This window comes from Drosophila biarmipes, chromosome X, assembly GCF_025231255.1.
Source record: "Drosophila biarmipes strain raj3 chromosome X, RU_DBia_V1.1, whole genome shotgun sequence".
In the NCBI taxonomy this organism is placed as follows: domain Eukaryota; kingdom Metazoa; phylum Arthropoda; class Insecta; order Diptera; family Drosophilidae; genus Drosophila; species Drosophila biarmipes.
Genome location: NC_066611.1, coordinates 23,628,548 through 23,655,890, shown reverse-complemented (window position 1 = coordinate 23,655,890; position 27,343 = coordinate 23,628,548). Strand labels below are relative to the sequence as shown.

Below are 27,343 nucleotides of genomic sequence, written 5' to 3'. Positions count from 1 at the left end.
TTCCGTGATTGGATTTGCATTTCTGGCTATTTGAGCATAAGAAACTCCATTTTCATAATGTTTGGGTGTAGAGTTATTGTTTGTGCTCACTTTTGGGGTTTTCTGTACATTTTCGTTCATTTTGAGCAATTTTTGATAGGATTTGCAGCCACGGAAGTTAGCTGGGTGATTTTCACCACAGTGAGTGCAAGTTGCTGGTGCTTCTTTGCTTCTGGGACAATCTGATGATTTATGGTAGTCACCGCAAGAGACACAGATAAAAGGTCTGTAGCAATATCTTGCAGTATGACCAAACGATTGGCATCTCCGACATTGCACTATGTCTTGTGCTTTTCTGGCTACTTCAAAACGGACGCGTTGGCGACATAGAGATCGTAGTTGGAGTATATCTTTGTTATTTAGATTCTTTTCTACATTAATGAAGAAGAGGTTCATCTGTTCACCGCTCTTGTTGCTTTTTGGGTTATATATTGATAGAACTTTATGCCCCTGTCTGAGTAATTCCTCTTTGATTTTATGATGGAGCTGTGAATGGTGTAATCCTCGCACAACAACTCTGAATGGTTTCTCGTCTTTCAATTGATAGCAATGGAATTCAATTTTCAGGGAATTTAGTTGTCGTACTACAGCCCTGTAGGTGTTTGCGTCTTTGGTGTAGATTCTGTGAGTGGAGCCCACAGAGGATTTGATTTCAACATTTTCAAGATTTGTAACTTCCTCGATAGCGATAAGAAGTTCGTTCACGTTTGTCACGTCCATAAGAACGATTGGTGGTGGTTTTGGACTACCAGTAGAAGCAGATTTTACCGTAGATGAATCAGTTTTACTTTGTACGTTTGCGTTCTTGTTATGTGCATTGCTGTCTTTAGCCTTAGAAGCGGTGTGAGAACGGTAAGCCGCTGCTGCAGCGCTAGTCGATGGTTCGTCCACACTATTGCAGTCCATCTCATCGTCATCAACTGATAGTGTTTCGAACCTGTTTGCTGACACAGGGTCACTGGGTTCTAAATTTCTAATATCGGCACGTTTTCGTTGACTTATTGGTGAGTTCGATGACCCCTTCCTCTTCTGGCTCTGGATTTTTTGCCATCTGGGTGAATCAGATTCATTGAGGCCCGGTAGAGGGGGGAAGTCTATAGAAGTGCTTAATGCTTTAGGAGGCATAGGCGTTGAGCACATGCCACTGCATATGCTGGGTGATGATGTAGTGTAGGTATATATTGGACTGTGAGTTGTTGTCAGAGTACTGGTGATACAGGCTGCATTACTGCTTGATACTGCTATACCATATGAGTTAAGCTTGCCGCTAGTGGCCAGATTTTTTGCCAGGGTTAACTCTCCTGGAATCACCTCGTCCATGACGGCTTTTCTCAGAGCTTCGCCCAGAAGCATTGTTTCTCTGGTATTTGCCATTTCTCTCGATTTTATGCAAAGTCGAATGTAAGTCAATCACTGCTTTTGTTGCCCCTCTTGTACGGCTGCGCGCAGTGTGAGGGGAACAGCGATGCCCTAGCGGGCACAAATGCAGTCTTGTCGCACTACACTTATGTTGTTGTTGTTGTCCCACTGCCGACACTGCGCTAGACAGCGTCCGAATTTTTATGATCTGTGCTATTATTAGCACACGAAGAATAGATAACAAAATAATAACGCGTAAGCACGCACTTTGTTTTTTTTTTTTTTTTTTTCCCACGACACAACTTGTCAAAGAGTTGATGGCCTACTGGAAAACGAACTGTAATTATTTTAACAAAAGAGCCCAGAAGCATGCAACAACATTTTGAAGTAGCATTGCCAGCGACGTTTGTTTTTCGTTGCATACTTTTAGGCACCTTTACAAATGTTTTGAAACTTCATTTTAGTCAATTAAAATAGTGCAAAAGAAGAGTTTTTATGCAGGACTTAAGATCTCCAAGACTATTTCCCTAGTAAGAAAGAATTAAGAGTAGATTATCGTGCTAGTCACTAACCAATTTAGTGTTTAATGCCCATTAAACTGTCAACAAACCCTAGCTGAAGCCACCGCCTTATTAGTCGCCTTCAGTTGACCCACCTAGACGTTTAAGCCACTTGCAAATTCTCCCAGCCAGACGCTTTAAGCGCCGTCTTGGCCAGCTCGCCATAGAGCACCCGCCTTACCTGGCATCATAATCCAATCAGGAACTTCACCGAACTCATTACCCGCCCGCTGAAATCCACTCAGCTCCCCATTAACGACTTAGTAGCGTTTTAAAAGGTGGAAAAAACGTGCTTTAATCGCTGCCAGCCCGCCTGCCGCTGGTTATCCTTTAAACGGATTTTCCGAAAGGGGTTGTGCACAGCGACATTTTCCGGGGGAAATCGACGGAGAGCGGGAGAGGGCGGGGGAGGGCGGTGGAGGGACCTGCTAAAATTACAGCACGACCTCATTAGCAGCAAATATTTTGGCGTTCGTTCGTGCTCAGTCACTCAGGCACACAGATAGAGATACAGATACATTTGTATATTTAAGTACTTCATGGTTAGCGCGTAAATTAATGGTTAAGCCATCGCCGGTTGTTGGTCGTTTTGGGCTGTGTTGTTGCCAGTGGTTGCCGACCGCAGGCAGGCGGGCTGGGAGGGGTTAAGGGGCCTGAATCTGACCATAACGAAGGGGGTTAACCCATTGCAGCGCCTACCGATGGGTACGTGATGGACGGATGGCCAGATGGCCGGACGCCTGTTTATCTGCGCAAATCGCCCCCTCACCTACGCCCTTGGCGATAGTTGGCCTCGCAAATTCACAGAGCCCCAGTCCCCCCACCCCCTGCCTAACCCGCCCGAACCAAGCCCCTGGTGATTAAATTCCAGCCACAAGACAAGTGCTAAATCACCGCGGCCCAAAACAAATCAAAACCAGGCAACTGTGCATTGCAAACAGAAATAACGCATAGCTCTGCGGATAGCGCCCTGCGCCCGCCCCTGGCAATCACCTTGCAGGTGCGAGGGTGCGCCACAGGCATCCAATGACAACAGGCTGCCGAAATCCAAGACGGCTGCAATCTTGTGCGGATTTCATGGGGATTAATTAAAATTGCCAATTACGAATTCATTAAGGCAGATCAAATTCCGCGGCGGCCCATTAGGGCGGCTCCCGTTACGGCCGGAAAGTGCCTTACGTTGGCCGGAGACAGCGGCTTCCGGGGAGCGGAACGGCAGCTGGACCTGGAACTGAAGCTGGAAACGGGATCCGGATCCCCAGCCGGTCCTGGCCCTATTTTTCCGACGAGTTGATTGGGCCAATGGCGAACAGTGCTTGTATTTTCGGACAGGGTTTTTATTAATCAACCAGGCGGCCTTGAGTTGTTAAGAGGAACTTTGAGAGGTAAGAGGAACTTTTTGGTAGTGAGGTAGGAACAGGGGATCTCTCCAGGTACGCATCTCAATTAGCTAATTCAATACTTAGATATGTTATGACGTAGAGAAACCATATGCCGACCAATATTGCTGATTATAATCACAAAGGCTAAAGGCGAAATTGAAGAGGTCTCAAATAATTGTAATTATTTATGAACAAAATGCCTTTCTTGGTAGTTTTCGGAGTGCTTACTTCTGGCCAAGGATCAGCATCCTTAATTTATTTTTAGATTCTCCTCTCCTCAGGTCTGTGCCTCGCTTAAAAACAGTTTTCAAGGGGGCCCCAGTCCCAGTCGCAGTCGCAGTCTCAGTCTGCGTCTCAATCCCAATATCGGATTGCGTCTCCCATTTCAGTTTGGCAATTGTTTGTCACTTTGGGCTTAAGCCGACAAGGCAGACTGGCAGAATGCGTTTTAATCACTCTATTGTTGGCTCAAATCGGAGGTCGAGGCGGGCGCAGGGCGGGGGACTGTCGGGCTGTTCTCGAGGTCTGGAGGTCTGGAGGTCCCGAGGCCCCGAGGCGGGGAAATTGGAGTCTGCGACTGCCTGAGTCAGGCAGCGTCGAAGTAATTTAACCGAAATACACGGCATACTTTGTCATTCGCGGAAGCGGACCAGAGCTTCGCCCCTGGGCGGGTTTCTAATTAATTTGCGTTGACATTGGCGGCAAGCCGGCGGGTCGGCGGGTCGGCAGGCGGGGTCAAAGGTTGCGAGCCACCAACTGCTGACATGCAACAGATTTATAAGGTTATTTGTTTGTCGTCTGCAGCCGGCAGTCTGCAGCTGCTGTGGCAGCTGCGGCTCACTTTTTGATTGCCTGGCAGCAAAAGGAAAAGCAGTGGAAAATCGCTACAGGAAAGGCGGACAAAAGCGCCGCACGGCACAGCGAGTGTCGGGACGGCAGGCAAATGGAAATGAAAATGGAAATGCGACTGGGAATGAAAATGAAAACTGTGTCGCACATCACTCAGGGAAACTCAGCTCAACCCGTCTCAACGCAACTCAACTCATCTCAATTCAGCTCGACTCGAGGCAAGTCAAGTGGCCAAGGACCAGGGACCGAGGACTGGGGACCAGAGAGACGCACGACGGATTAACCCTCCGGGAGCGGAGGACCCTCTGCCGGCGAGGGGTTCTTAAAAGAGCGCCAAGGAGGGTTCTTGATTTCGCGAATTTGCCCTGCGAGGGCGGGCCACTCTAGCAGACAAGAAAACGACTGGAAATCCATTATTAGCACCTACTTAGAAGGCAGGATAGAGAAACAGGTTACTCCAGCCCAGGCGACCCAAACCTAAACTTCTCCAGTCCATAAACTTACTAATCGAGTACCAGTCTCGAAGCGGCTTAACTCAAATTCAATCTACAATCACCAATTTGGCTAAACTAACGATTTTTATTTCGGTTAGCTATAATTTTTGCCAAATGGCGACTCCAATCTTCAACTTCTGAGTCCGTAACCTAGCCAATCTAAAGATATCTGCCCTACAAAATAAGCTTTCCGAGTAATTGTAATTTTAAACAGGGGGACCCAAGCCTTCATCGGTCACATCACTGCGTTGTTCCGTCCTGTGGCTCAATAATCTTCTTAGCATTTCCTTCAGATTTATGATCTGAGGGATGGCCACTAAAACTGCGGGGTGTTGGGCCCTTGAGTTGCCGAATAAAACCTCTCAATCTGGTGGCAAAACACAAGTTATGGGTTCATTAGCACCAGACAGTGACTAATTCGCAGCAACAGCTTGGCCTAGTTAATGAACATCTGGCCAGGGGAATTTGTCAGGGATTAGCCATTCCGGCCACATCCCCAGCAGTCATCGAGTCAGCGGCGAGCACTAGCAGTTAGTTGTGGGTCCGGGGCAATAAACATCCAGCCGCGGCGGTGGCAAATCCTTTGTCGGGAGTCGCGGGTATTTGCATACTTTTAATAACGCGCTCGCAAATCAACTGGAGCGAGCCTGTGTGTGAACTTGACATCAAATGAACAAAACACGGACCCGGCGAGGCTAAATCAAATTTGACAAACAGCGAACAAACAAGGGCGGGCGCACGCATGTGTTCATTCCGGAAAATGCAGGGGAAAACTCCGGGGCGGGCTGTGGGTGGAGGGCTGGGGTGGCGACAGACAAGGTGTCTGAGCGAGTCGCAACAACGCCTGCCATATGACACATAAATGTGTCCTCCTGCTTGCCGAAAACAATGTTCAAATAAAACAATACAAAGTCATCAGCCATCAGGAGCAGGCTGTGAGTCTGCAGGAAGACGCTGCAGCAAATCATTCACTCTTGAGTAATTGAATCTGGAGGGGAATTTAAAAGGAGAATGTGGGTAATATTATATAGTACATATGCCCTAGGACATATATGGATACCTAAACATACACAAACTAGTTTAAAAACATGGGATGGTCTTACACCTACTATACCTGAAGTAAAATGAATGTTCTCTTCGCAAGCCTGGTCCCAAACAGAACTTGTAACTGACTCTAATAAAATAAAAAAAAATTTACTAAACGACTTATTACTATGATGAAAAAATTTGTTAATTCCAAAGTAAGTATGACAAAACTCCAAATTTACCACTTTTGGGAAGTGAAATGATGTACCGAATAAAAGGTAGCCAAATATAACATTCGAAGGAAGTTTATTTAACCTCATGAATTTATTAAGGCCCGCGCTGAAGTATTTAAATAAATCAGATATTTTGACATATTAAACAGGCAGTTCATTTGTTTAATTTTAAGCATATATTCTTCTGATAATTGAATAAAATATCCCTATCACTAAGCTGGGCTGCCTTGCCGTGAATGATGTGCCGGGGGCGTGGGAGTGCAAAGCGGAAAAGCGAGGGCCGGGGCTGGAAAATCAAAGCGCCAGACAAGTGGGCCGAGTGGCGTCTCCGGCATGTTGAACCTGGCGACGACGTCGTCGCCCTGATGACAACGCCGAGAATCCAGACAAAGACGCCGAGCTCTTGGCTTTTTTGACTTTGTTATTTATTTTACTTGCCACCCCTGGCCCCCAGGCGCCCCCTGTTTTTTGTCAGCGACAAATCGACATTTGCTGCATTAAATACTGATCAAATACACTTCCGCTCGTTTATCTGGGCAAATATTTGAGCGGGCGGGCTAACAAGTTTACAGCCACTGGCTGGCTGGCAATGAAATGACGCAGGAAAAGTTGGAGACCCCGGCCCCGATGAAATACCATTCCGCTCCGCAGCAGCCGAAACAGCAGCAGGGCAGACACAATTGAATTGTTAAAGAGGGAAACCTGCTGACAGGCGGGACCCGAAATAGCATCCAGAGCAGGCCTTGAGCCCCAGCCCCAGCCCCGGCAAGTGTCAAAGTGTCCCCTGCTAAATTTAGGCCTCACCCAGGCCGGAAATTGAGAGTGACACCGGTGGCAGTCCCCACCAGAGGGTACAGGTAATATTCGGAGTGCAGGGCTGACTCACCTCCGCCGGGAACGTATAGCCCTCGACGCTGTGCTCCGACCCGAACTGGTCGTTCAGCCCGTAGTGCATGTGGATCTCGTGGAAGCGGTAGCGGTACGAGAGCGGTCCGCCCGAGATGTTCACCGGCGTCTGCATGCCGTCGTAGTTGGCCACCGTGTCGTTGCCGGCCGTGAAGATGACGCTGTGGCCCGTGTTAGTGATCAGTCCGGATATCTGTGAAAAACCTTTCAAGGTTAGTCATACAAACCGATGTACATATATAGGCTATGAATGTCCAAGGAAGGGGTGGTATAGCTTAATAAAATTGCAAACGTTTTGATACTTATACAAAATAAACCTGTTAAAAAATATACTATAGAAAACGATCTAGCCCTATAAACTTAGGTGTCCACAGAAAAATCTCTAAAGAGTATACATGGATCTGAAGAACTTGCTCTTAAAAAGCTTTAGTATTATTTAGATAAGTTAATGTGCCATCAAAAGAAATAAAATCTATCCCATTAATCAAACATCCCAATCTAATTTTTTAAAATTTGGATATAGTACATGTATTGCCTTTTTTAAAAGCAAATTATAAAATAAATAAATGTAATAGATAAAAAATAATTAAATAAGTAAAGATCTCCGAAAAAGAATACTAAAGTATTAAGGATAATGCTAAATAATGAGTTCCTGCTGAGTTGGGCAATAATAAACCAAATTAAGATCTATGCCACCTTTATTCCTCTACACACATCCCTCCCCCAAGGGTTTCTTGAGGGGATGGGGATCCCTGGACTCACCCTGTGCTTGTCGATGTGCATGGGCCGCAAGTTGGGATCGAAGAGCAGGCGCTGGGGCTCCAGGTTGACCGGCGACTGGCGACGCCCCTTGTTGCAAAGCGACCACTCCGGGTTGATGAGGCCCCAGAAGGCGGGTCCTGAAAGGGTGTGAAGACGGGCACTCTATAAGTCAGACCATTCGCATCGATCCCGATCCCAGTTTCCAGTTCCCAGTCCCCGTTTCCAGTCCCCTCCCGGGTGGCACAAAGATTTATGAACCCAGTTCGCCTCAAACTGTTTCCAAAGTTTCCCAGCCGACCACAATTGTGGGTTGTTGGCTGGCTGTGCTGCAAAAACCTGCCGCAAATTGCATAATGGCAGAGGGGGGCCAAAGGGGTCGAAGGCCAGAGGCCAGGGGCCAGGGGCCAGAGGCCATTACAATATTTGTCTGCATCTGCATAGGTGTTGGCCTGCGTTGGTAGTTTTTTCGGTGGGTTTCTCGTCTCTTTGATTCTGGCCACACAACTAAGCCGTGTAGCCATCTAGCCCTGCAGCCCCTCTGCAGAAGCCCTGACTTGTTTAATTTCGTGCGGTTTGCTTAGCTTTCCAGTCCCACTGTGGCTCTGAAATTGCAGCTTTATCTGCCTCTCGCCCCATCTCTGTCTGCGTGCTGTAGCCATCTCTCTCCGGCTTTCCGGCTTTGGCCAACTTCAGCTGGCAACTCGGCAGCTTAATTTATGGCAATATGAAATCAAGCTGAGCTGCCACAAAAAACAATAGGCCGCCTTTTTTATCGCCAGTTCTGAGGGAACGACACTCTCCATCGGGCTTTGGTGCCACATAATCTATGGGTCCTTGTGTTTTCAGCAATTGAAAGTGTTTCGTTTGGCCCGAGGAGCTGTGGATTTAGGGGTGACTTCGTTTTGTTCTTTGTAGGTGCACTCTGTATCCTTTCGATCCAACTAACAGGTGCTCCACTCCGTGTGCTGCTACATGGTCGGCTGTGTCTTAATTGAGTTTATGGTTTTATTTATATTCTTAGCTTATCCCCGCCATTTGCCGTGTTTTTCGCTCGCTTGCTCAAGGATCAACCCATTATTAAAACCTCTTCTCGTCGCTGCATTCGAGTCCGTTCCGTTCCGGCCACTTGTAATCCCATTTATGGCACACATTCGCCTCCAAGCTCCCGCCTCCCCAGAATGGCATCCATAAAAATGCTTCGCCTGCAGTCGCATTGCGTATACGACACGTAGTACGTCGTGGGGTGGGCAGGGGCGTCGGGCGGTGGGCGGTGGGGTGGAAGGGGGCAGGTCCTGGGAATCAACACGTTCGCTGCGGCCGCAATCAGGAGCTTCAATCATAGATATGCCACGTACTCGCGTTTAAGCGATTGTTGACCTCAACGACGCCATCGCATTAGCCAAAAAGAAAAGCCAAAAGAAAAGCGGATAGGAATGGGGCAGAGGGCTGGGGAAGGGGAATGGGAATGGAGAAGTAATCCTGAGTGGGAAAAATAACCAGTGCGGCTGATGAAAAACTGGGATGCCACGGCGTAAATGGGTTAGGCAATTAACTCTCAGGAGCGTGGCGATCTCAAGAATGGATTAGTTACAAGCTCTTGTTCTATAGCCAGATTAGCGGAAAATCTTTGGCAAATAATCATAGACCAAATAACGTTTTTTTTGTCGAAACAAAAGTTTAACATCATAATAGCAATAACTTCCATGGCATATGATTATTATATTAAATATATCATCATTTTATTTGGATCCTTATATGCATTTTATTTGAGTTTAATAAAAACCATTATTTGGTAAAAAATCAATTCATAAAAAATCTATATTAAATATTTGTTGATCCTAGGACTGGTGTATGTAAAATTTATTTAAATACAAATAATTTTAAGGCTCTTATTAAGCTTATTTAAAATTGGAGTAAATAAATATGAAATCTTAAAATGCAATGTCATGATTATTTCAATGTTTTTGAACATTGAACCAGTAATATTTACTTCAGAATTAATTGTTTTACAAAAACCTTTCTAAAATAAATATATTGTTCGTCAAAAAATGAGGTTTAGGGACTCCCAGCTCGTGTCACGGCCTCATCGCCAGTGCGATTTCGCGGAGTGTGGCAGGGAAAGTCGGGGGCACGGGTTCGAGCACGGGCAGAAGTCTTCAGATAGCGCCGAGGAGGATGTTGCAGTCTCGAGTCTATTAAATTGCGGTCTGGAGTCGAGTCAATGAGGCAATTGCCAAACGATTTTAGCAGCCATTAACAACATTAGTGGCCTGGCTGACTGGAGCTGGATGAGGATGTGGATGTGGCAGTGGCAGTGGAGGTGCAAGTGGATCCACGGGCTGTTGCCTGCCGGGTGGTTTTACTGGTTTTTAACCCAGATAGTTGGGTGTTGCCTAAGACCAAGACTGGAGGCGGTGGCCTGAGGCACGCTTCGTTTGATTCCGTTTGGCCGCCTTTATTTGGCTCGTTGGGAGTGCAAATCACGTTAAACAAGTGGCACGTTGCAGCTGCAACTGCAGCTGAGGCTTAGCCGTCTTTTCGGGGCAACCTTTGGCCCCCTTTTCCATTCCAGAAGCCCCCCGCCACCTCTCAGCGGCTCAGTGGCGCCCCTGACGAGGGATTTCGGGTCCTCCAGCCGACATGCATGCAATGCTTATGTAAATTTATTTATGCCAAAAGAGACACAAAGTTCGCCTCGGATTTCGGTTGCAATTTGTTGACAACACGTGTTACAAGATACCCCGTTGCCAGGCTTTTGCACGGCGAGAAAACTTGCACTTGGAATTCTCAATACTTCATGCACTTTAGTGCTGCTTAACTACCTAAACTTGCTGGATTTTTATGAAATAAATTATATTCTTGTGTCATAATTGCCACACAAAACAAGGGAGATACCATTTCGATTCAATATGCCTTTAAATATTTAATAATTAAAAAATCTGTTATACACTTCTAAATAAGACCGCCTGAAAGTAATATACGATATTTGAAGCTTTGAAGTAATTGATTTACCTTACAGACAATTTAGTTAAAAATTGCACTAAATTGTTAAGATATTTTAAACAACATCTTCAATTTTTGTGCCTTGCCAACACTGTTCTCCTGCTGAATTTCGGTGTTATGCACTTTAAGCTTGAATTTCCAGCACTGGCCGCTCCTCTTCTCCCCGCCAAATCCAATTCAAAATTCAAAGCACTTGAACTTATTTATGCATTTGTCTTGTGCAAATGGCGTCGCCGTTGTGTCTCTAATAAGATTAAGAAAGATGCTTTCACCGAGCAGCGAGGGAGGGAGAAAGGCGGCCAGAGAGAGAAAGCGAGGGACAGGGACAGAGCAACGCTTATCGGCTGTCTGCCGTCCTGTCTGGACATAATCTCCAAGGACCTTTGCCCCGATTTCGCCGCCAGCAGTGACACATGGCGAACTGTTCTCCATTTCTCCGACGGCGATGGCATTTCGGTTCTCCATTCTCCATCCTGCATCCTGCATCCTGCATCCCTTTCTCCGCTTTCTCCGGAGCCCCTCCCCCTTTTCTGCAACGTCTGGGCCTCTGCTTATCACGTTTCAACGCCAGACAATGGGGGGAAAAAGGAAAGTTCGCTCTTTCTCCGCTGGGCTCTTTGAATACTTTGTCTGCTTTCCATTTGACAGCTGCAAATCGGCTTCGTCTCCGCCTTGCCACCCACCCCACCCGTTTTCCAGCCCCTTTCCACCTCCTTCCGCCGCTTTCCCATGCACTTCACGCGTGCAGCTTCAGTCGCTGAGAAAATCGTTTTACACCGGCAACAACAAGAATCGCCCATGGCTTTTCCGCGCCCCTTCGAGCAGGTGGAAAAGCAATTCCACTACCCACCCCGCAGTTTTCCCCCCAACTTTGTTGCTGTAGCGACGCGTGCTGCTCGTTGGCTGAAAATTTTACTTTCCGCTTCCGTCCGTGGTTATTGTTGAGCTTTGATTAAAATTTACTTTGTTGTTGGTATTTATGAAACTTAAACGGGGCGGCACTGCCGGAAAGGCGGAAAAGCTTACCCGAGATGCCATCGTATGTCCACCAATCCTCCCAGCTGACGGCAAGCAGAACTGCAAAGAGAAAGCGGGGAGAGTGCATCAGATTTCCGATTTCAGATTTCGATTTTCGAGTTGATGAATATAAGCCGCGAACATGTCAAAGATCTGATTGGGTCAATATATGTAGATACCCGGCTTTAAGCCCCTACAATGTTTGCCCGGGGGCGGGGGTGACTTAAAAGTGCCGGGAAAATAGCGGGGAGCTTGCAGGGGATTTTACATTTTAATGACTGAACGAGAGTGGTCTCCTTGCAATTTGACTCTTTCGAAAGGGCTATTTGTATAGATTTTTCCTTTCACCACTATCGATATCTTTGTGTGTTTAATACCCCAATTAAAATATATAAGCTTGAGTTTATTTAAGTATTACCTGATTACCACGAACTTACGCACGTCTAAAGGGGAGTATATTATTAAATAAAAATAATGATTTATATTTATTTTATATATATTTTGTTTCTGTTATAATATTTATTTATTTTATCTTTATATACATTACCTGCATACATAACATTATTTTTTATATTTTTAATATTTAAGCTTGATTTATTTATATTTTACTTAATTACATACATACTTTTAAAGGTCTGAATATTATTCATATATTTTACTGATGGGACATAACTTCAGTTATGATTTATTTTATGTCTTTTTTACAATGTTTGAGCTAAAGTTCACACAAATACTATTTTATTTCTATGAACTTAACAGTTAGTTATCACAATTGACACTAGTTCCTTCAAAAATAATTAAATGGATTTTAAATACTATGGCTCCTATCTGTAGACTAACCCCTAAGTAGTAAATGTGCTGCCTGCTGTGCCTTTCCACTAAGTTAATGGCTCATTTGCATTGTTTCAAAAACATGATGAATAACTTATTTCCTTGTCTCGCGTAAGCAGCCACTTTTTCCTGCATTTGAGAGGGCATCACGAATTTGATTCGAAACTTTTTGGGGCCGTCCTCCGTGTCCTGCACTTTGTGAAAATGATTTTTGCTTACTTGCCTTTTAATTTTTTCGTGTTCGAGTTGGTTTTCGCTTTTTGTTCGCCGGCTCGTTGGCTCGTTTTTGTTTTGCGGCTGCTTTGCTCCTTTTGCCTTTGCTTTTTGCCCGCCCGTAAATTCACTTCCGTCACTTGTTAACTTTAACATTCATCGACACTTTTTGCCTTTTGGCCCTTTTTTGCACCTCACTTTTTCTGGCGCTGGCGCTGGCGCTGGCTTCTGGCCTGGGAATGCAGCTGAAGCACTTTGTTATTTTGACAGCCGACAAAAAGCGGGCCAATGCCTTTGCCCCAGAAGCAACCCTTTGGACCAGCGACCTGCACTCTTTCTTTCCTTCCGCGACTCGAATCAAAGTCAAGAAATGTTGAGTCATTAAAACGCGTTGCCAGGCCCCATAATCCACCCACTCCTCCGCCACTCGTCCGCCGCCCCCGTTCCCCACAAAGTGCAGTGCGAAATGCACTGTAGTTTCCGGCAAGGAGTTCCTCGGTCTCGGGAAAAACCCCAACGAACTCGGGTTCCACTCCAGATATTCTTGCGAAACTTTCTGAAGGGTGTTATTAGGTAGAACGAGGTATATTTACCAACGAATGCTTGGGAGGTTGTTTCCTTTTGGCGGAACTTGGGTCTATGGTTTGCCAACTGATCCTCTCATACGGTAATATAACCGTATATTTAAGAAATACAATTTTTATGACAATTTGAAAGAACACCTCTACTACGTATCGCTTGTTCAACCTTTTAAAAATATATATTCAAACTTTTCCCCAAAAATTCCCCTATGTAACTGCTTTGCCGAGCCAAACTTTGGGTCACAACCACCCCGAGTTCCCAGCCTTTCCTGCCCCTTTGAAATATTTTGTAAAAAGAGCAAAAACCTTGAAAATGCTGTGGCGAGGGAAGGGCGAAAAGTAAAAGGCAACGACAAGAGCAACATCAACGAGAGTAATAACAATAATAATAATAATGCAAAGTCATGGGCAATGATTGAAATTAATGGATTTCTAAATGCTCAGCGTCATTGCAGTCCCCTTGCCTGCTCTTAACCCTTTCGCAACTCAAAAGGGGGAGTTAACCCGCTGTCGACAAATTGTGGCTTTGGCTGAATGGTGCGCACTGCGATTCACAGAATGTCCTTGTGATTCGTAATTTGTGTGGGGCACTTGAGGATTTATTATAACAAAAAAGAGTAAAAGAAACTGTTCCAGAATGTAACTATACACCCCTCAAGTGGATTACTTAAATTGTAATATTGTGCAACCTTAATTTCCCACAGACTATATAGCTTGGCTCAAGACTTTCCAAATATCTGAATAAAAATAGAGACCCAGAATACCAAAAGTCAGGTTTATTTAAGCACCAATCTCCAAGTCTCGACTTTCTCATTAAGCTCTAGGTGTTTTTATTCTCTCAACTTTACACACTTCACGAAAAGTTTTTAAGCTTCTCCTTTTGGCCAAGCAAAATAACATCTCGAGTAATTTCTATTCAATTCGTTGGTCCCCCACTCCCCTTGGTTTTGTTTGTCCATTGAATTCTATTTATAAATTTTCACCTGGCTGCACGTCCCCTCACCTGTCTCCTCACCCCCTCCCGCCACCTACACCTGATTCTTCTGTTGGCTTCTCTTGGCCTTCTTCCATTCCTCCTTCGTCTCGCGTTCGCAATCATAAAAGGCAACAAAATGTTGAACAAATTTTTATGGCTGCACAAAGCAACAGAAAGTGACAAAGCGAGAGAGCAGGGCGAAAAGTCAACAGTCCGGGTTACACCGAGAAAAACTGATGATAAATTTGCTTATTTATAAATTGCTTAATTTACTTAAACTTGCTTACTTATAATAAATTGGAAAGCAGTCTGCGCTGGGAACAATGATTTCGCAAGCATAAATATATGCTTTTTGTTAAGCTTTTTAAAGGATATAAGAAGGAAATATTATGGAGAGAAGTTTTAGCCAACTCATGGGCATTACGACTAGACAAAATATGTAGTACAATTCTAATCATATCTTAAAAGACTACTTTTATTATGAAACAAATATTTATTCAACGACAAATGCATAGAAGTATCCCACTCGAAAATCGAGATCAAATAACTCAAGTTATGAATTGTAGAAGTCCACTTTTGGGCTTAAATAACCCAAGTTATGCATTGTAGAAGTCCACTTTTGGGCTCCCACTCTATAAGCCATTGGAAATACGGAAAAATCCAACATGAAAATGGGTCAAAATTTTGACCACCTTAAAAATGAAAAATTTAAATGCAGAATATTAGAGAATTAAACCACAAATTCATAGAGGTATCCCACTCGAAAATCGGGATCATATTATTCAAGTTATGGATTGTAGAAGTGCATTTTTGGGCTCCCACTCTGGAAGCCATTGGAAATAGGAAAAATCTGACATGAAAATGGGTAAAAATTTTGACCATCTTAAAAATGAAAAATTTAAATGAGGAATATTAGAGAATTCAACCACAAATTCATAGAGGTATCCCACTTGAAAATCGAGATCAAATAACTCAAGTTATGAATTGTAGAAGTCCACTTTTGGGCTCCCACTCTGGAAGCCATTGGAAATACGGAAAAATCCAACATGAAAATGCGTCAAAATTTTGACCATCTTAAAAATGAAACATTTAAATGCAGAATATTAGAGAATTAAACCACAAATTCATAGAGGTATCCCACTCGAAAATCGGGATCAAGTTATGGATTGTAGAAGTGCATTTTTGGGCTCCCACTCTGAAAGTCATTGGAAATACGGATAAATCAAACTTGAAAATGGGTAAAAATTTTGACCCTCCTAAAAACGAAACATTTAAATGCAGATTATTACAGAATTCAACCACAAATTCATTGAGGTATCCCACACGAAAATCGGGATCATACAACTCAAGTTATGGATTGTAGAAGTCGACTTTTGGGCTCCCTCTCTGGAAGCCATTGGAAATACGGAAAAATCCAACATGAAAATGGGTCAAAATTTTGACCATCTTAAAAATGAAACATTTAAATGCAGAATATTAGAGAATTCAACCACAAATTCATAGAGGTATCCCACTTGAAAATCGGGATCATACAACTCAAGTTATGGATTGTAGAAGTCCACTTTTGGGCTCCCTCTCTGGAAGCCATTGGAAATACGGAAAAATCCAACATGAAAATGGGTCAAAATTTTGACAATCTTAAAAATGAAACATTTAAATGCAGAATATTAGAGAATTCAACCACAAATTCATAGAGGTATCCCACTTGAAAATCGAGATCAAATAACTCAAGTTATGGATTGTAGAAGTCCACTTTTGGGCTCCCTCTCTGGAAGCCATTGGAAATACGGAAAAATCCAACATGAAAATGGGTCAAAATTTTGACCACCTTAAAAATGAAAAATTTAAATGCAGAATATTAGAGAATTCAACCAAAAATTCATAGAGGTATCCCACACGAAAATCGGGATCATACAACTAAAGTTATGGATTGTAGAAGTGAATTTTTGGGCTCCCACTCTGGAAGCCATTGGAAATACGGAAAAATTCAACATGAAAATGCGTCAAAATTTTGACCATCTTAAAAATGAAACATTAAAATGCAGAATATTAGAGAATTAAACCACAAATTCATAGAGGTATCCCACTCGAAAATCGGGATCATATTATTCAAGTTATGGATTGTAGAAGTGCATTTTTGGGCTCCCACTCTGGAAGCCATTGGAAATACGGATAAATCACACTTGAAAATGGGTCATTATTTTGACCCTCTTAAAAATGAAACATTTAAATGCAGAATCTTAGAGAATTCAACCACAAATTCATAGAGGTATCCCACTCGAAAATCGAGATCAAAAACCTCAAGTTATGGATTGTAGAAGTCCACTTTTGGGCTCCCACTCTGGAAGCCATTGGAAATACGGATAAATCACACTTGAAAATGGGTCATTATTTTGACCCTCTTAAAAATGAAACATTTAAATGCAGAATCTTAGAGAATTCAACCACAAATTCATAGAGGTATCCCACTCGAAAATCGAGATCAAAAACCTCAAGTTATGGATTGTAGAAGTCCACTTTTGGGCTCCCACTCTGGAAGCCATTGGAAATACGGATAAATCACACTTGAAAATGGGTAAAAATTTTGACCCTCCTAAAAATGAAACATTTAAATGCAGATTATTACAGAATTCAACCACAAATTCATTGAGGTATCCCACACGAAAATCGGGATCATACAACTCAAGTTATGGATTGTAGAATTCCACTTTTGGGCTCCCACTCTGGAAGCCATTGGAAATACGGAAAAATCAAACTTGAAAATGGGTAAAAATTTTGACCCTCCTAAAAATGAAACATTTAAATGCAGATTATTACAGAATTCAACCACAAATTCATTGAGGTATCCCACACGAAAATCGGGATCATACAACTCAAGTTATGGATTGTAGAAGTCGACTTTTGGGCTCCCTCTCTGGAAGCCATTGGAAATACGGAAAAATCCAACATGAAAATGCGTCAAAATTTTGACCATCTTAAAAATGAAACATTTAAATGCAGAATATTAGAGAATTCAACCACAAATTCATAGAGGTATCCCACTTGAAAATCGAGATCAAATAACTCAAGTTATGAATTGTAGAAGTCCACTTTTGGGCTCCCACTCTGGAAGCCATTGGAAATACGGAAAAATCCAACATGAAAATGCGTCAAAATTTTGACCATCTTAAAAAGGAAACATTAAAATGCAGAATATTAGAGAATTAAACCACAAATTCATAGAGGTATCCCACTCGAAAATCGGGATCATATTATTCAAGTTATGGATTGTAGAAGTGCATTTTTGGGCTCCCACTCTGGAAGCCATTGGAAATACGGAAAAATCAAACTTGAAAATGGGTAAAAATTTTGACCCTCCTAAAAATGAAACATTTAAATGCAGATTATTACAGAATTCAACCACAAATTCATTGAGGTATCCCACACGAAAATCGGGATCATACAACTCAAGTTATGGATTGTAGAATTCCACTTTTGGGCTCCCACTCTGGAAGCCATTGGAAATACGGAAAAATCAAACTTGAAAATGGGTAAAAATTTTGACCCTCCTAAAAATGAAACATTTAAATGCAGATTATTACAGAATTCAACCACAAATTCATTGAGGTATCCCACACGAAAATCGGGATCATACAACTCAAGTTATGGATTGTAGAAGTCCACTTTTGGGCTCCCACTCTGGAAGCCATTGGAAATACGGATAAATCACACTTGAAAATGGGTCATTATTTTGACCCTCTTAAAAATGAAACATTTAAATGCAGAATCTTAGAGAATTCAACCACAAATTCATAGAGGTATCCCACTCGAAAATCGAGATCAAATACCTCAAGTTATGGATTGTAGAAGTCCACTTTTGGGCTCCCACTCTGGAAGCCATTGGAAATACGGATAAATCACACTTGAAAATGGGTCATTATTTTGACCCTCTTAAAAATTAAACATTTAAATGCAGAATCTTAGAGAATTCAACCACAAATTCATAGAGGTATCCCACTCGAAAATCGAGATCAAATAACTCAAGTTATGGATTGTAGAAGTCCATTTTTGGGGTCACACTCTAAAAGTCATTTAATGGAATCCAAAAGTGTCGGATTAGCATCAGAAACACCAAACTGAAGTCATAGTCATATACCCTATACCCAATTGATTTTTTCATACCTTTTCTCCCAGTGCACGCAGTGTCATGGCAGCACAGCCGTCTGAACTCTCCCGCAGTGCCCGCGCCCCTCGTTTTCGGCTTGTGGTTGTCGCTTTTGTGGCTGCCCCGCATTTTCCGCCCCCGCCCGAATTTTCTCTCTCTGTTTTCGCCGTCGCGCCTTTTAGTATTAATTACAAATGAAATTTTCTTATCATTTCAGTTGCCGTTGACAACTTTCTGTCTGCTGGCTCGTCTGGGTCACCCCTGACTTCAGCCCTGACCGCCGGACCTCCTCTAGTTTAGGGCCAATAAGCAAAAATAGTTGCTGCTAATTGCTGTTCGCCGTTTACGGTTATTGCCAATGCGTGCTAATTGTCAGCAGCCATCTTCCTGGGCCCCCTCCTCGGGCTTTTCAATTTCAGCTTCGATGCTGAGTCTTATTTTGTATTTCGTATTTCGCGTTGTGTTTCCTGCAGGAAATTAATGGCGACACTTTAGTTGCGCTCAATATTGTCAGTTTCTGCTGTCGGTGAGATTTCTTTTTTCCGTTTCTGATACTCTAGTTCGGTGGAAGTCCTGTTGAATAATGTCTGAGCTTTCAGTATATCGAATTTTGATAATATTTTGTTGTATTTTCGCGGTATGTAAAATTATTTTTCTGTGATATTTGAAAAATACTATTTTCATAAGGTAGGGGGTTATAAAAAATATCCTATATCTCATATAGTGATTTTATTTTTCATTGCTAAAAAATGAGTACCCTGTGTAAAATGGTCTGACACTTGAAATAAAGATATATTCTTTGGCAGGATATAAAAAATACTATTGTCATGGGATGCACTATCATTCACCGGATCTTAACTTATAAATAATAACAAAGTATTTATTTCTTGTTAGTGATATTTTAACCGTGGCAGGCAGGCTAAGGAGCATTAAACACTTCGATCCCTGTAACGTATCCCCATTTTCCGGTTCCTTATTTCATGGGTTTCCGTCGCCTTTTGTTGTGTTCGCTGGGTTTCGCTCGCTGTTTTTTGCGACTTTCTATTTGTTTGCTGTCGTCGTAGTCGCTTGTCTATTTAAAAAGCACGTAAACATGGCCGACTTCTGGCGCGCCCAAATCAACAGCAACGGCAAAAATATAAACAATAAGAACAACAACTACGACAGCACCGCTGGCAGGACACAGGAGCGGGTTAATAGGAGAAGGGCGGTTGGAAAATGAAAAATAGAAAAAATGATGTGGGCGAAAAAGGATTGACGTGCGCATTTTAGTCACGCTGTCGCGGGCTTTTTGCCTTTTTGCCATTTTAGCTGATTGTTTTTGTTGTTCTTGTCAGGAGCCGCCGTTGTTGTTGCAGTTGTAAGCGAAGGGATATACACGACATGTGTGAGGGACACGAGAACATCAGAGGACATCGAGACATCGGGCTTGCGGAGCGCCCTGCCCGCGGGTAACTTAATATTTTGTTGATGTTTGCCCAACTTGATTATATCTATCACTATCATAATACGGCACACCCCCGCCAAGTTGCCAGCACTGCTACTGTTCTGAGACGTATGCAAATTCCCCCTCCCATCAGCAGCCCAAAACCCAAAGAGTCAACACAACAGATTGGAGCGACGGATATGGTTCTCAAAACTGAATTATATGGCCAGGGATATAATGAAAATGTGCAGGGCGTGCGTAAGGATTTTGTAAATTATCCTCATGTTTACAGGGGCCTACGATTCGTGTGAATAATTTATCTAACACAGATTGGGGGTTTTACAATGTGTTTCTATTTAAAGCTCCCTCCTTAAAGAAGGTACCCGCACTTATTTACTTTGAAAGTCTCAAACCATATATTATTGATGGGTGGGGGATTTAAAAACAGGTTCTATAGATCAACAATGCTCTTTCGAATACATTATTACAAATCGAAAACCGTCCATTAGGAAACGCCTGTTGATAAGGAAAGGGTTAGAAATATTCATATAGAATATATTATAGTATTATGAATATTATATAATACAATTTATTTTTTTTAATATTTTCCATAATACTTATTCCAAAGTTCTGGAAACCAATCAAACGTAAATAAATATATAATATGCAAGTTTGGAATTTCCGTTATTTAAGCTGAATTAGTAGAATATTTTACGGGAATATTATGTTTGTATTTTAATTGATTGCCCTACAGATTCTCCTGTCTTCCGCACACTTTCCCCTTTCTCCCCTGCGTTTAATTCATTGGATTCCCATGATGGTGATGGCTAAGAGCATGGGGCAGAATAGTAAAATGCAAATAGCCCAAGGCGTGTTTCCTGAAATCAGGAGCAAAGAGTCGGAGTGTGGGGTACGGAAGGGGGAGAGAGATCTGCAGGAACAAGACGGTGGTTCCGTTTTTAAAAGCGCAAGCAAGTGAAAGCTTTCAATCAATGTCGCTCGCTAGTCGGGCGCCCTAGGCCCACCCCCTTTTCCTGACCTCTCAATACCCCTCCCCACCGGGCTTACACGCCTCTGTTTTTGTGGCCGGCTTTGGCTTTTAATTTCTATCGCTACGAATTCATTTTTTAGTTCCGTTCGGTTTGGCTTGGCGTGGCTTGCCCTGGCCTGGTTTAAGTAACCATTTCCATTTTCCACCCGCCGCCACCCCCTCCGGTTTCCACCCACCACCACCCACTTTAACCCTGCATGAAAGGGCCACACCTCGTTCTTTGATTTTTACTAAGTTTTGTCGACGCGGTTTCTGCTTTTGTGAGTCCGCGTGTCCGTGTGTCCGCTTGTCCGCCTGTCCGTATCCTGTCCGCTGCCACGCCTTGGCCCGCCCCTAGCCCCTGACCTCTGACCCCTTCGGCTGGCACTCCCTTTGCCCTTCGCCTGGCTAATGGTAAATGCCATTTCAATTACGTACACAGTACTAAAATTTTATGCGGCCAGTCAACGTGGCCTCCCCTCTGTTACTTTTTCTTTTTTTCTTTGTCGATTTCCATTTGCGCTTTAAGTGCATTTGCACAGTGCCATGGGGGAGTTTTTTGGGGGCTTGGGGTATATGGGATACGGCACTTGGGGAGTGGCCATAATCAAACATCAATCGGATGCTATGGGGCCCGTTTTTATCAACGTAGTTTAGCTTTTTTCGACTACAACTAGCTAAAATGTTATGCAATACCTGTTGGTGAAAACTTTTCACAAAGTTGTTTTTAACGAGTATTTATTAACAGCAGGCTTAAAGATTATTCCAATGTTATTTTGCTTTGCAAATTACTGTGATAGGAGGTAATTTTTGTAAACAGCAGATACCTTCTAAGACGGGTAACTAACAAACAAAAATCCAAAAAAGAAACCGCTTCAATGCAAGGGAAATAAAATCAAAAATCGTCTCCTTCTCCCCCCCTTTTTGTGCATTTTTTTTGTGAGGCTCGTGAAATCCCTGATTTGTTTATTCTTATTCTATTTTCTCCCAAGTGACACCTGCACCTTTTTTGTGAGTGTGTGTCGGAAACAAATGGCACGCAAAACACCTGTCAGAAAAACAAAAGCAAGTGCCTGGGAAACAGCAAACTAAAACTTTGTGAGCTCATTTCGTTACCCGCTGGTTTCCCCACTTTTGTTGCTTTTGTCACTAGTCTAACTGCCAATAGGCGCGTCAGAAAGTCGAAACGGCAGAAAGTCACCAGCGGCGACAACGGCAATGGTAACAGCAAGCGAACACGAAAGGAACCTCATTCGAAAAAGGATTACTACTTATCCGACGGCGGAAATACCCTTCATAAAATGTAACAAATATTTATATATTTATTATGTGTTTAAAAAATAAGCAAGTACATAGATAAAAATGGTTTACTGTAATTGTAAAGTTTAAGATAACAATACAACAATATTTAGGTGGACTGGTAAAAAAACCCAATAAAATATTTTATAAATAAACAATAAAAATATAATTTTTTATTTGTTTTAATCGAAAATAGTAGACAATCATTTCACAACTTTCGTTAAGCCCCTTTTTTACCGGAAAAAATATTTTTACCACATTCAAATATTTAATGGTAATCCCTTTGTACCTTCCAAAATTCGATCAGTTTTTGTTGCGAAATTCTATTAAATATTAATCGAACTAAAATCTACCTAATGCTGTTTATTCCAAGCTGAGAAGGAGGGACCGATTTTGGATACACCCTCAAAGAGGGTATCAAACTGGAACTGACTGAGCTAAATAGTGCTGGGCTGAGCTTTCGTGCACTCAGCTAGTACATGCATTTGTAACCTAACCGACCGCCCCCGATTGCCAGCCCGGTTTTCCTGCAGTTTTCCGAGGAAAAAGCAAGAATTGCTGAGAGGAACCGCAGTCACTTTGGCTTTGCATTTTTTGTGAGCTTGGGTTTCCCGGGGATTCTCTGTGTGTGTGGTGATGGAAGAAAGTAGCAGTTGCAGGGAAAACTGGGAGAAATCGGGAGGGTTGGCACTTGCACTTGGCAACAGGTGGCGCGGCTTAGTCCTCGGTGATCTCTTCCACAGCGCCTTCTGCGCCAGGGTTTTCCATTCGCTAAGCCCACAAATAAACAAAACAAATGCCCCGAAAACGGAAAGCAAAAGAAAACCGACTTCAAACGAAGAAGGGCTCTGGAAAAATGGAAAAGCAAAATAAAAGGTGGCACTTAAATATCAGCAAAAGTTTTTCCTGTCGCCACTAGAAGAGGGCAAGGGAAAGAGAAAGAGGGAGATGGAAAGCCTTAAGCGGAAATTTTCCACTGACACTGATTTGTTGCCTTTGGCAATGGAGAAACATTTTTGGAGGAAAAGCCAGGTGAGAAGATGCGACGGCTGCACAACTGAAAAATATTTTGTAGTATTTTGAACAGATTTAATATTTGTCCTTAAAAGCTTAAGCTATGTTTATTAAATATTTTAGTAGCTTGAATGATTTGATTTTAGTGTCTTTTTTAAATTAAATATTTATTTTAGGTCGGCAGTTCTTAGTATATTTTCCCAGTGTCCAAAAATAGCTGACTGACATTGCTTGTTTGCTTCCGAGAGCAGTAACTTGGCTTCCCCAGTCGCTCCCCAGAACCCCTTTTCCCCGCCTTTCTTGCACTTAAACTTTGGCAACTAGTTGTTTTTGCCGTGCTGCTGCACTCATTATTGTCAAGTTGCCCTTTACACATTCTACTCATTTGGGTTACACAAGACACAGGCACAGACACGGCCACATGCACCACAATGGAAATCCCCGGAAAATGTAGCTTTCCCCGCCTGCCGTGCGCTGCCTAAAAATGTGTGCTGCTTCGGGGCGCCTGCATCCATAGATGTGCCCCCGAAAACTGTGGATATAGCAGTTACAGCTACAGTCACTCCCCAAGCGGTCCCGCCAGGTGTCCAGGTGTCCAGGTGTCCTGGGTAGATATAGTAGTAGCACTCAAATTGCCACTGCCAAATGGCCAGCAAAGAGCAAACAGTGAAAAGTTAAGCGGGCCCGTTCCTGGTGTCATTTTCCCAGCCACCCCAAACCCATCCCCACTTTCCCGGAGTTTTAATGATGTTGCTCGACTGTCTCCGGCTTCACTTGCAGCTGCACCGCTGAGTGACCGGATGACCGCAACATCAGTAGTGGGCGAGTTCAGGTGGCGGGGAGAAAGTACCGGTAGAAAGCAGCGTCGTCCAAGAACAGAGTCGTGTTCTTGCTTCCTGCGAACAAGGAGATTTGGGAAGGAAATACTTCCGAGAACTGTTTTGATTTTGATTGGTAATTGTTTGAAGCTGTCAGAAGGTATATAACAACAACTTTTGTTGCATACTTTTAGAGCCCTTTACAAGTGAAACAAAACCCCCTAAGCATTTTAAGACAATCTTAATGAAAATACATATAAACCGAAAAGTAATAACGTGTTTTATGATATTCTTTTGAATACATTTTCTTTTAGTATTTTTAGTTGTACCTGAAATGTACCTATAAATCGCCAAAATCTAAGAGAAATTGCAACAGGGAGCTTTGCTTGACCAGAATTTTTGCAGAATTTTAGCCCAGGGGCACTTTGGCATGTCGACGATATGAAGCAGGCGGACATCGGGACTTTCGGACAGCTGGACGGACGGACAGGAGAACAAACGGACAGGCGGACGGACGGCAGCCAAGCATCGCAGCAGCCAAGTGACGGCGCAGTTAATTAGTCTAAGTGGAACTGGGTGCACAAACTTCAAGCACTCCCCACTCCCCATTGTTGCCTCCAATTGCTACTTTCACTAGCTGCACTTCTCCTTTCTCCTTTCACCCAGCCCCTCCTCTCCACCCTTCTGTTTCTATTTTGTGAAGCCTTCTCCTGGTTTTGGTTGCTGCTGCCAATTGCTGTTCACTTTTCGGCTGCTGCCATTTAAAATGGGCAGTGAGCGTGCTGCGGCTTCAATTTATGCAGGGTAGCAGGGATTGGGAGTGTACTAAATTTTGATAGGAGTAAGATCAATAAACATTTAGGCGAAAGAACAGAAAAACTATGAAATATTTTAAAAGAAATTATTTGAAAATTAATATTTTTAAAACTAGTATTCTGATGATAGTTTTTAATTAATGTCTAGAAACCCATAAAAGCTTTGAGATAATTAAAAAATAAATATTATACAGTTCGGGTAAGCTTTACAAGAACATTTGGGCAACCTTTTTCAAACCTTTGGAATTCCCAAGACAAAAATTACTAGAGCATGAAGCCGCAATCTCTGAAAAGCAATAATATTTGCCACTCCAGGACATCTTCTGTTCGAGTACCTCTCCTCTTTTTTCCGCCCTCAACGTTGGCTCGGACAGGCGAGCGAGCTGAAGAAGGACTCTCGAGGACTCGACCGCTGAAGGATCCAAGCTGAATATATATTCATTTGTATTCATTAGACTCGCCTCGCAAGTGACTGACCATAAAGGCAAAGAAAGCTTCGCAGGCAAGAGCTCATGAATTTACTTTTACATTTTGGACTTGGGATTTTTAGGAATGTTGGGGGATAACTTTTTTAATAATGCACAGTTTTACCCAGTGCCCCGGAATAGTATTTACTTGCTGTGTGGGTATTCAAATCACGCTGCACACTCACACATGTCGTCCTATCGATTTAAGCTAATGTTTTCCGAATGAATTTTCGCTTTGCACTGCAATTGGATTTTCCCTTCACCTGGAGGCCACTCATAATGCAGTTAACCCTCCTCAACCCCCCGAAACGAATGTGAATAAGCAGTGGGCGAGAGAGGGTTAAAGGGGGACGGGCGTTAAAGCAGACCTTGAATATCTCCCAACGGAAGACCCGCAAAACGTTGGCCAAACATTTGCAATTCTTTTGAAATCATCATTACGTCGGGGTGTTGGGGTGGGCTCGGGCTTAAATGGGTTAAGGCTGGGGTTAAGGGTGGCCCCTGTGGTCGGGTGGTTGAGTGGGCGGTGTCAGGGCGGTGCAAAGTTTCCCGCAGCGTCGTCGAAGAACACACATTCTTCATTAGCCGCGTGCCACATTTTTCTCCGAGGTTTCCTCCTGCGGCTGGCGCTGCAAAGTATGCTACCATTTTCAAGGGCCTAAAGGGGCCCTGTTTGTGTGCGAGTGCGAGTGTGTGTGTTGGCCAGAAGCAAAAGAAGCGCCGTGCGTGTGTGTGTGCATGTGTTGGCCATGATAAATGAGCCATTGGCATTTATTTTCGTTTCAGTTTCATTTCGTTTCGTTTCGTTCGCTCCCAAGAAATCGATGTCTGCTGATTTTTCAGCCAGCCCACTGAAAATTACATTTTCCGGAACAAAAAAAGGAAAAGCGGCGCCTAGTCCACCTAAGCGCTCGCAGGTGGCGCTAATGCGGCCGCAGCACCTTGAATGCTCCTGATTTGTTGCCCGAGCCAAAGGAAATTATGCCAATTTTTTGCGATTGTGTGTGGGTTCGCCTGCCACGACCTTGTGGCTTATTTATTCCGCAACCGGGGGTCGGGATCTCCGTATAAATAACCGATGAGTTGCTTAAAGTTTCGGCTTGAAAGTTGTGGCAAATTAAATGGGGGGAAATTTGGGCCTAAAGGTCCCAGGTAAAGTTCCTGGTGAAAATGGTAAGCTCAGCAGGAAATACTGGAGGATAACATTTGAATATTTTGAGTGAGCATATGCCACCTTTAGTTAGTATAATTCAGGAAAATGCGGTTATAAAATATTTCAAAATACCTTTAAGATAGCACATCTATGATCTCCGACATAAACCATCCCTGAATAATAATAATTTTTTTTACAATAACTTTTTTTTGTTTTTCCTTTTTGAAACTGATAATAGTTTAAAATATATATGAAAATTCGCTTTAAATATAACCTTTATGATGCCAGCGAGCCAATAATTTCCCTCATATCATTCAGATTTTAGTTCTCATCTCAGGGACAGGTAAATCTGTACATAGTTAGACTAAATAAAATACATAAAAATTCCTTTGACATTGCAGCCTTGATTATCTCCGCGAGCCAACTATAGCCCTGGGATCACTCAGATTTTAATTCTGTTTTGCCTGGGGACCTGGTTGTCTTCACTTTTTATGCGAATTTACAGCAGAGTCGCATTCGCAATCGGAATCAGAACCCAGGAATCAGAGCCACTGAAGACACTTGGAAATCAAATCGCATTGCTATTAAATTTGACCAGCCAAGCATTTTCTGGCCAGGGGAAAAAAAGGGAGAGCAGGCCGGCAGGACTTGACCAAAGTGGCCAATGACGATGACGTTGGCACGTCCGCACTCGGCCGAAGGGAAAGCCAAAGGAAAACGCTCTGGTGGGAGGGGGAAACCCTACTTTTGACCAGTCGATGCTTCAATTTTACACATGTTTTGCATGCAAATCTCGCCAAACAAACACGGCAACTACTACAAATACTACAACATCTCGACTTGTTCGTGCCGGAAGTTGGAAATTTTCTCAAGCAAATTTTTGGCATTTTTACAAAACGTACTTGGGCCAATTTTATTAGGCAGCCTTTCGCCTGGCTTCCTTTTT

At 43.1% G+C, this 27,343-nt stretch overlaps 1 protein-coding gene across 2 annotated transcripts in view; it reads right to left on the bottom strand.

The window, feature by feature from the left end:
• Positions 1 to 27,343, bottom strand: part of LOC108023753 (carbonic anhydrase-related protein 10) — a 73,401-nt gene that overhangs the window by 11,919 nt on the left and 34,139 nt on the right. For both annotated transcript variants that reach the window (XM_044093513.2, XM_017093390.2), the window contains exons 3-5: positions 11,640 to 11,690; positions 7,611 to 7,747; positions 6,829 to 7,041 (exon numbers count right to left, since the gene is read on the bottom strand). In XM_044093513.2, the coding sequence (XP_043949448.1) occupies positions 6,829 to 7,041; positions 7,611 to 7,747; positions 11,640 to 11,690 (401 nt within the window). The remainder of the gene's footprint in view (positions 1 to 6,828; positions 7,042 to 7,610; positions 7,748 to 11,639; positions 11,691 to 27,343) is intronic.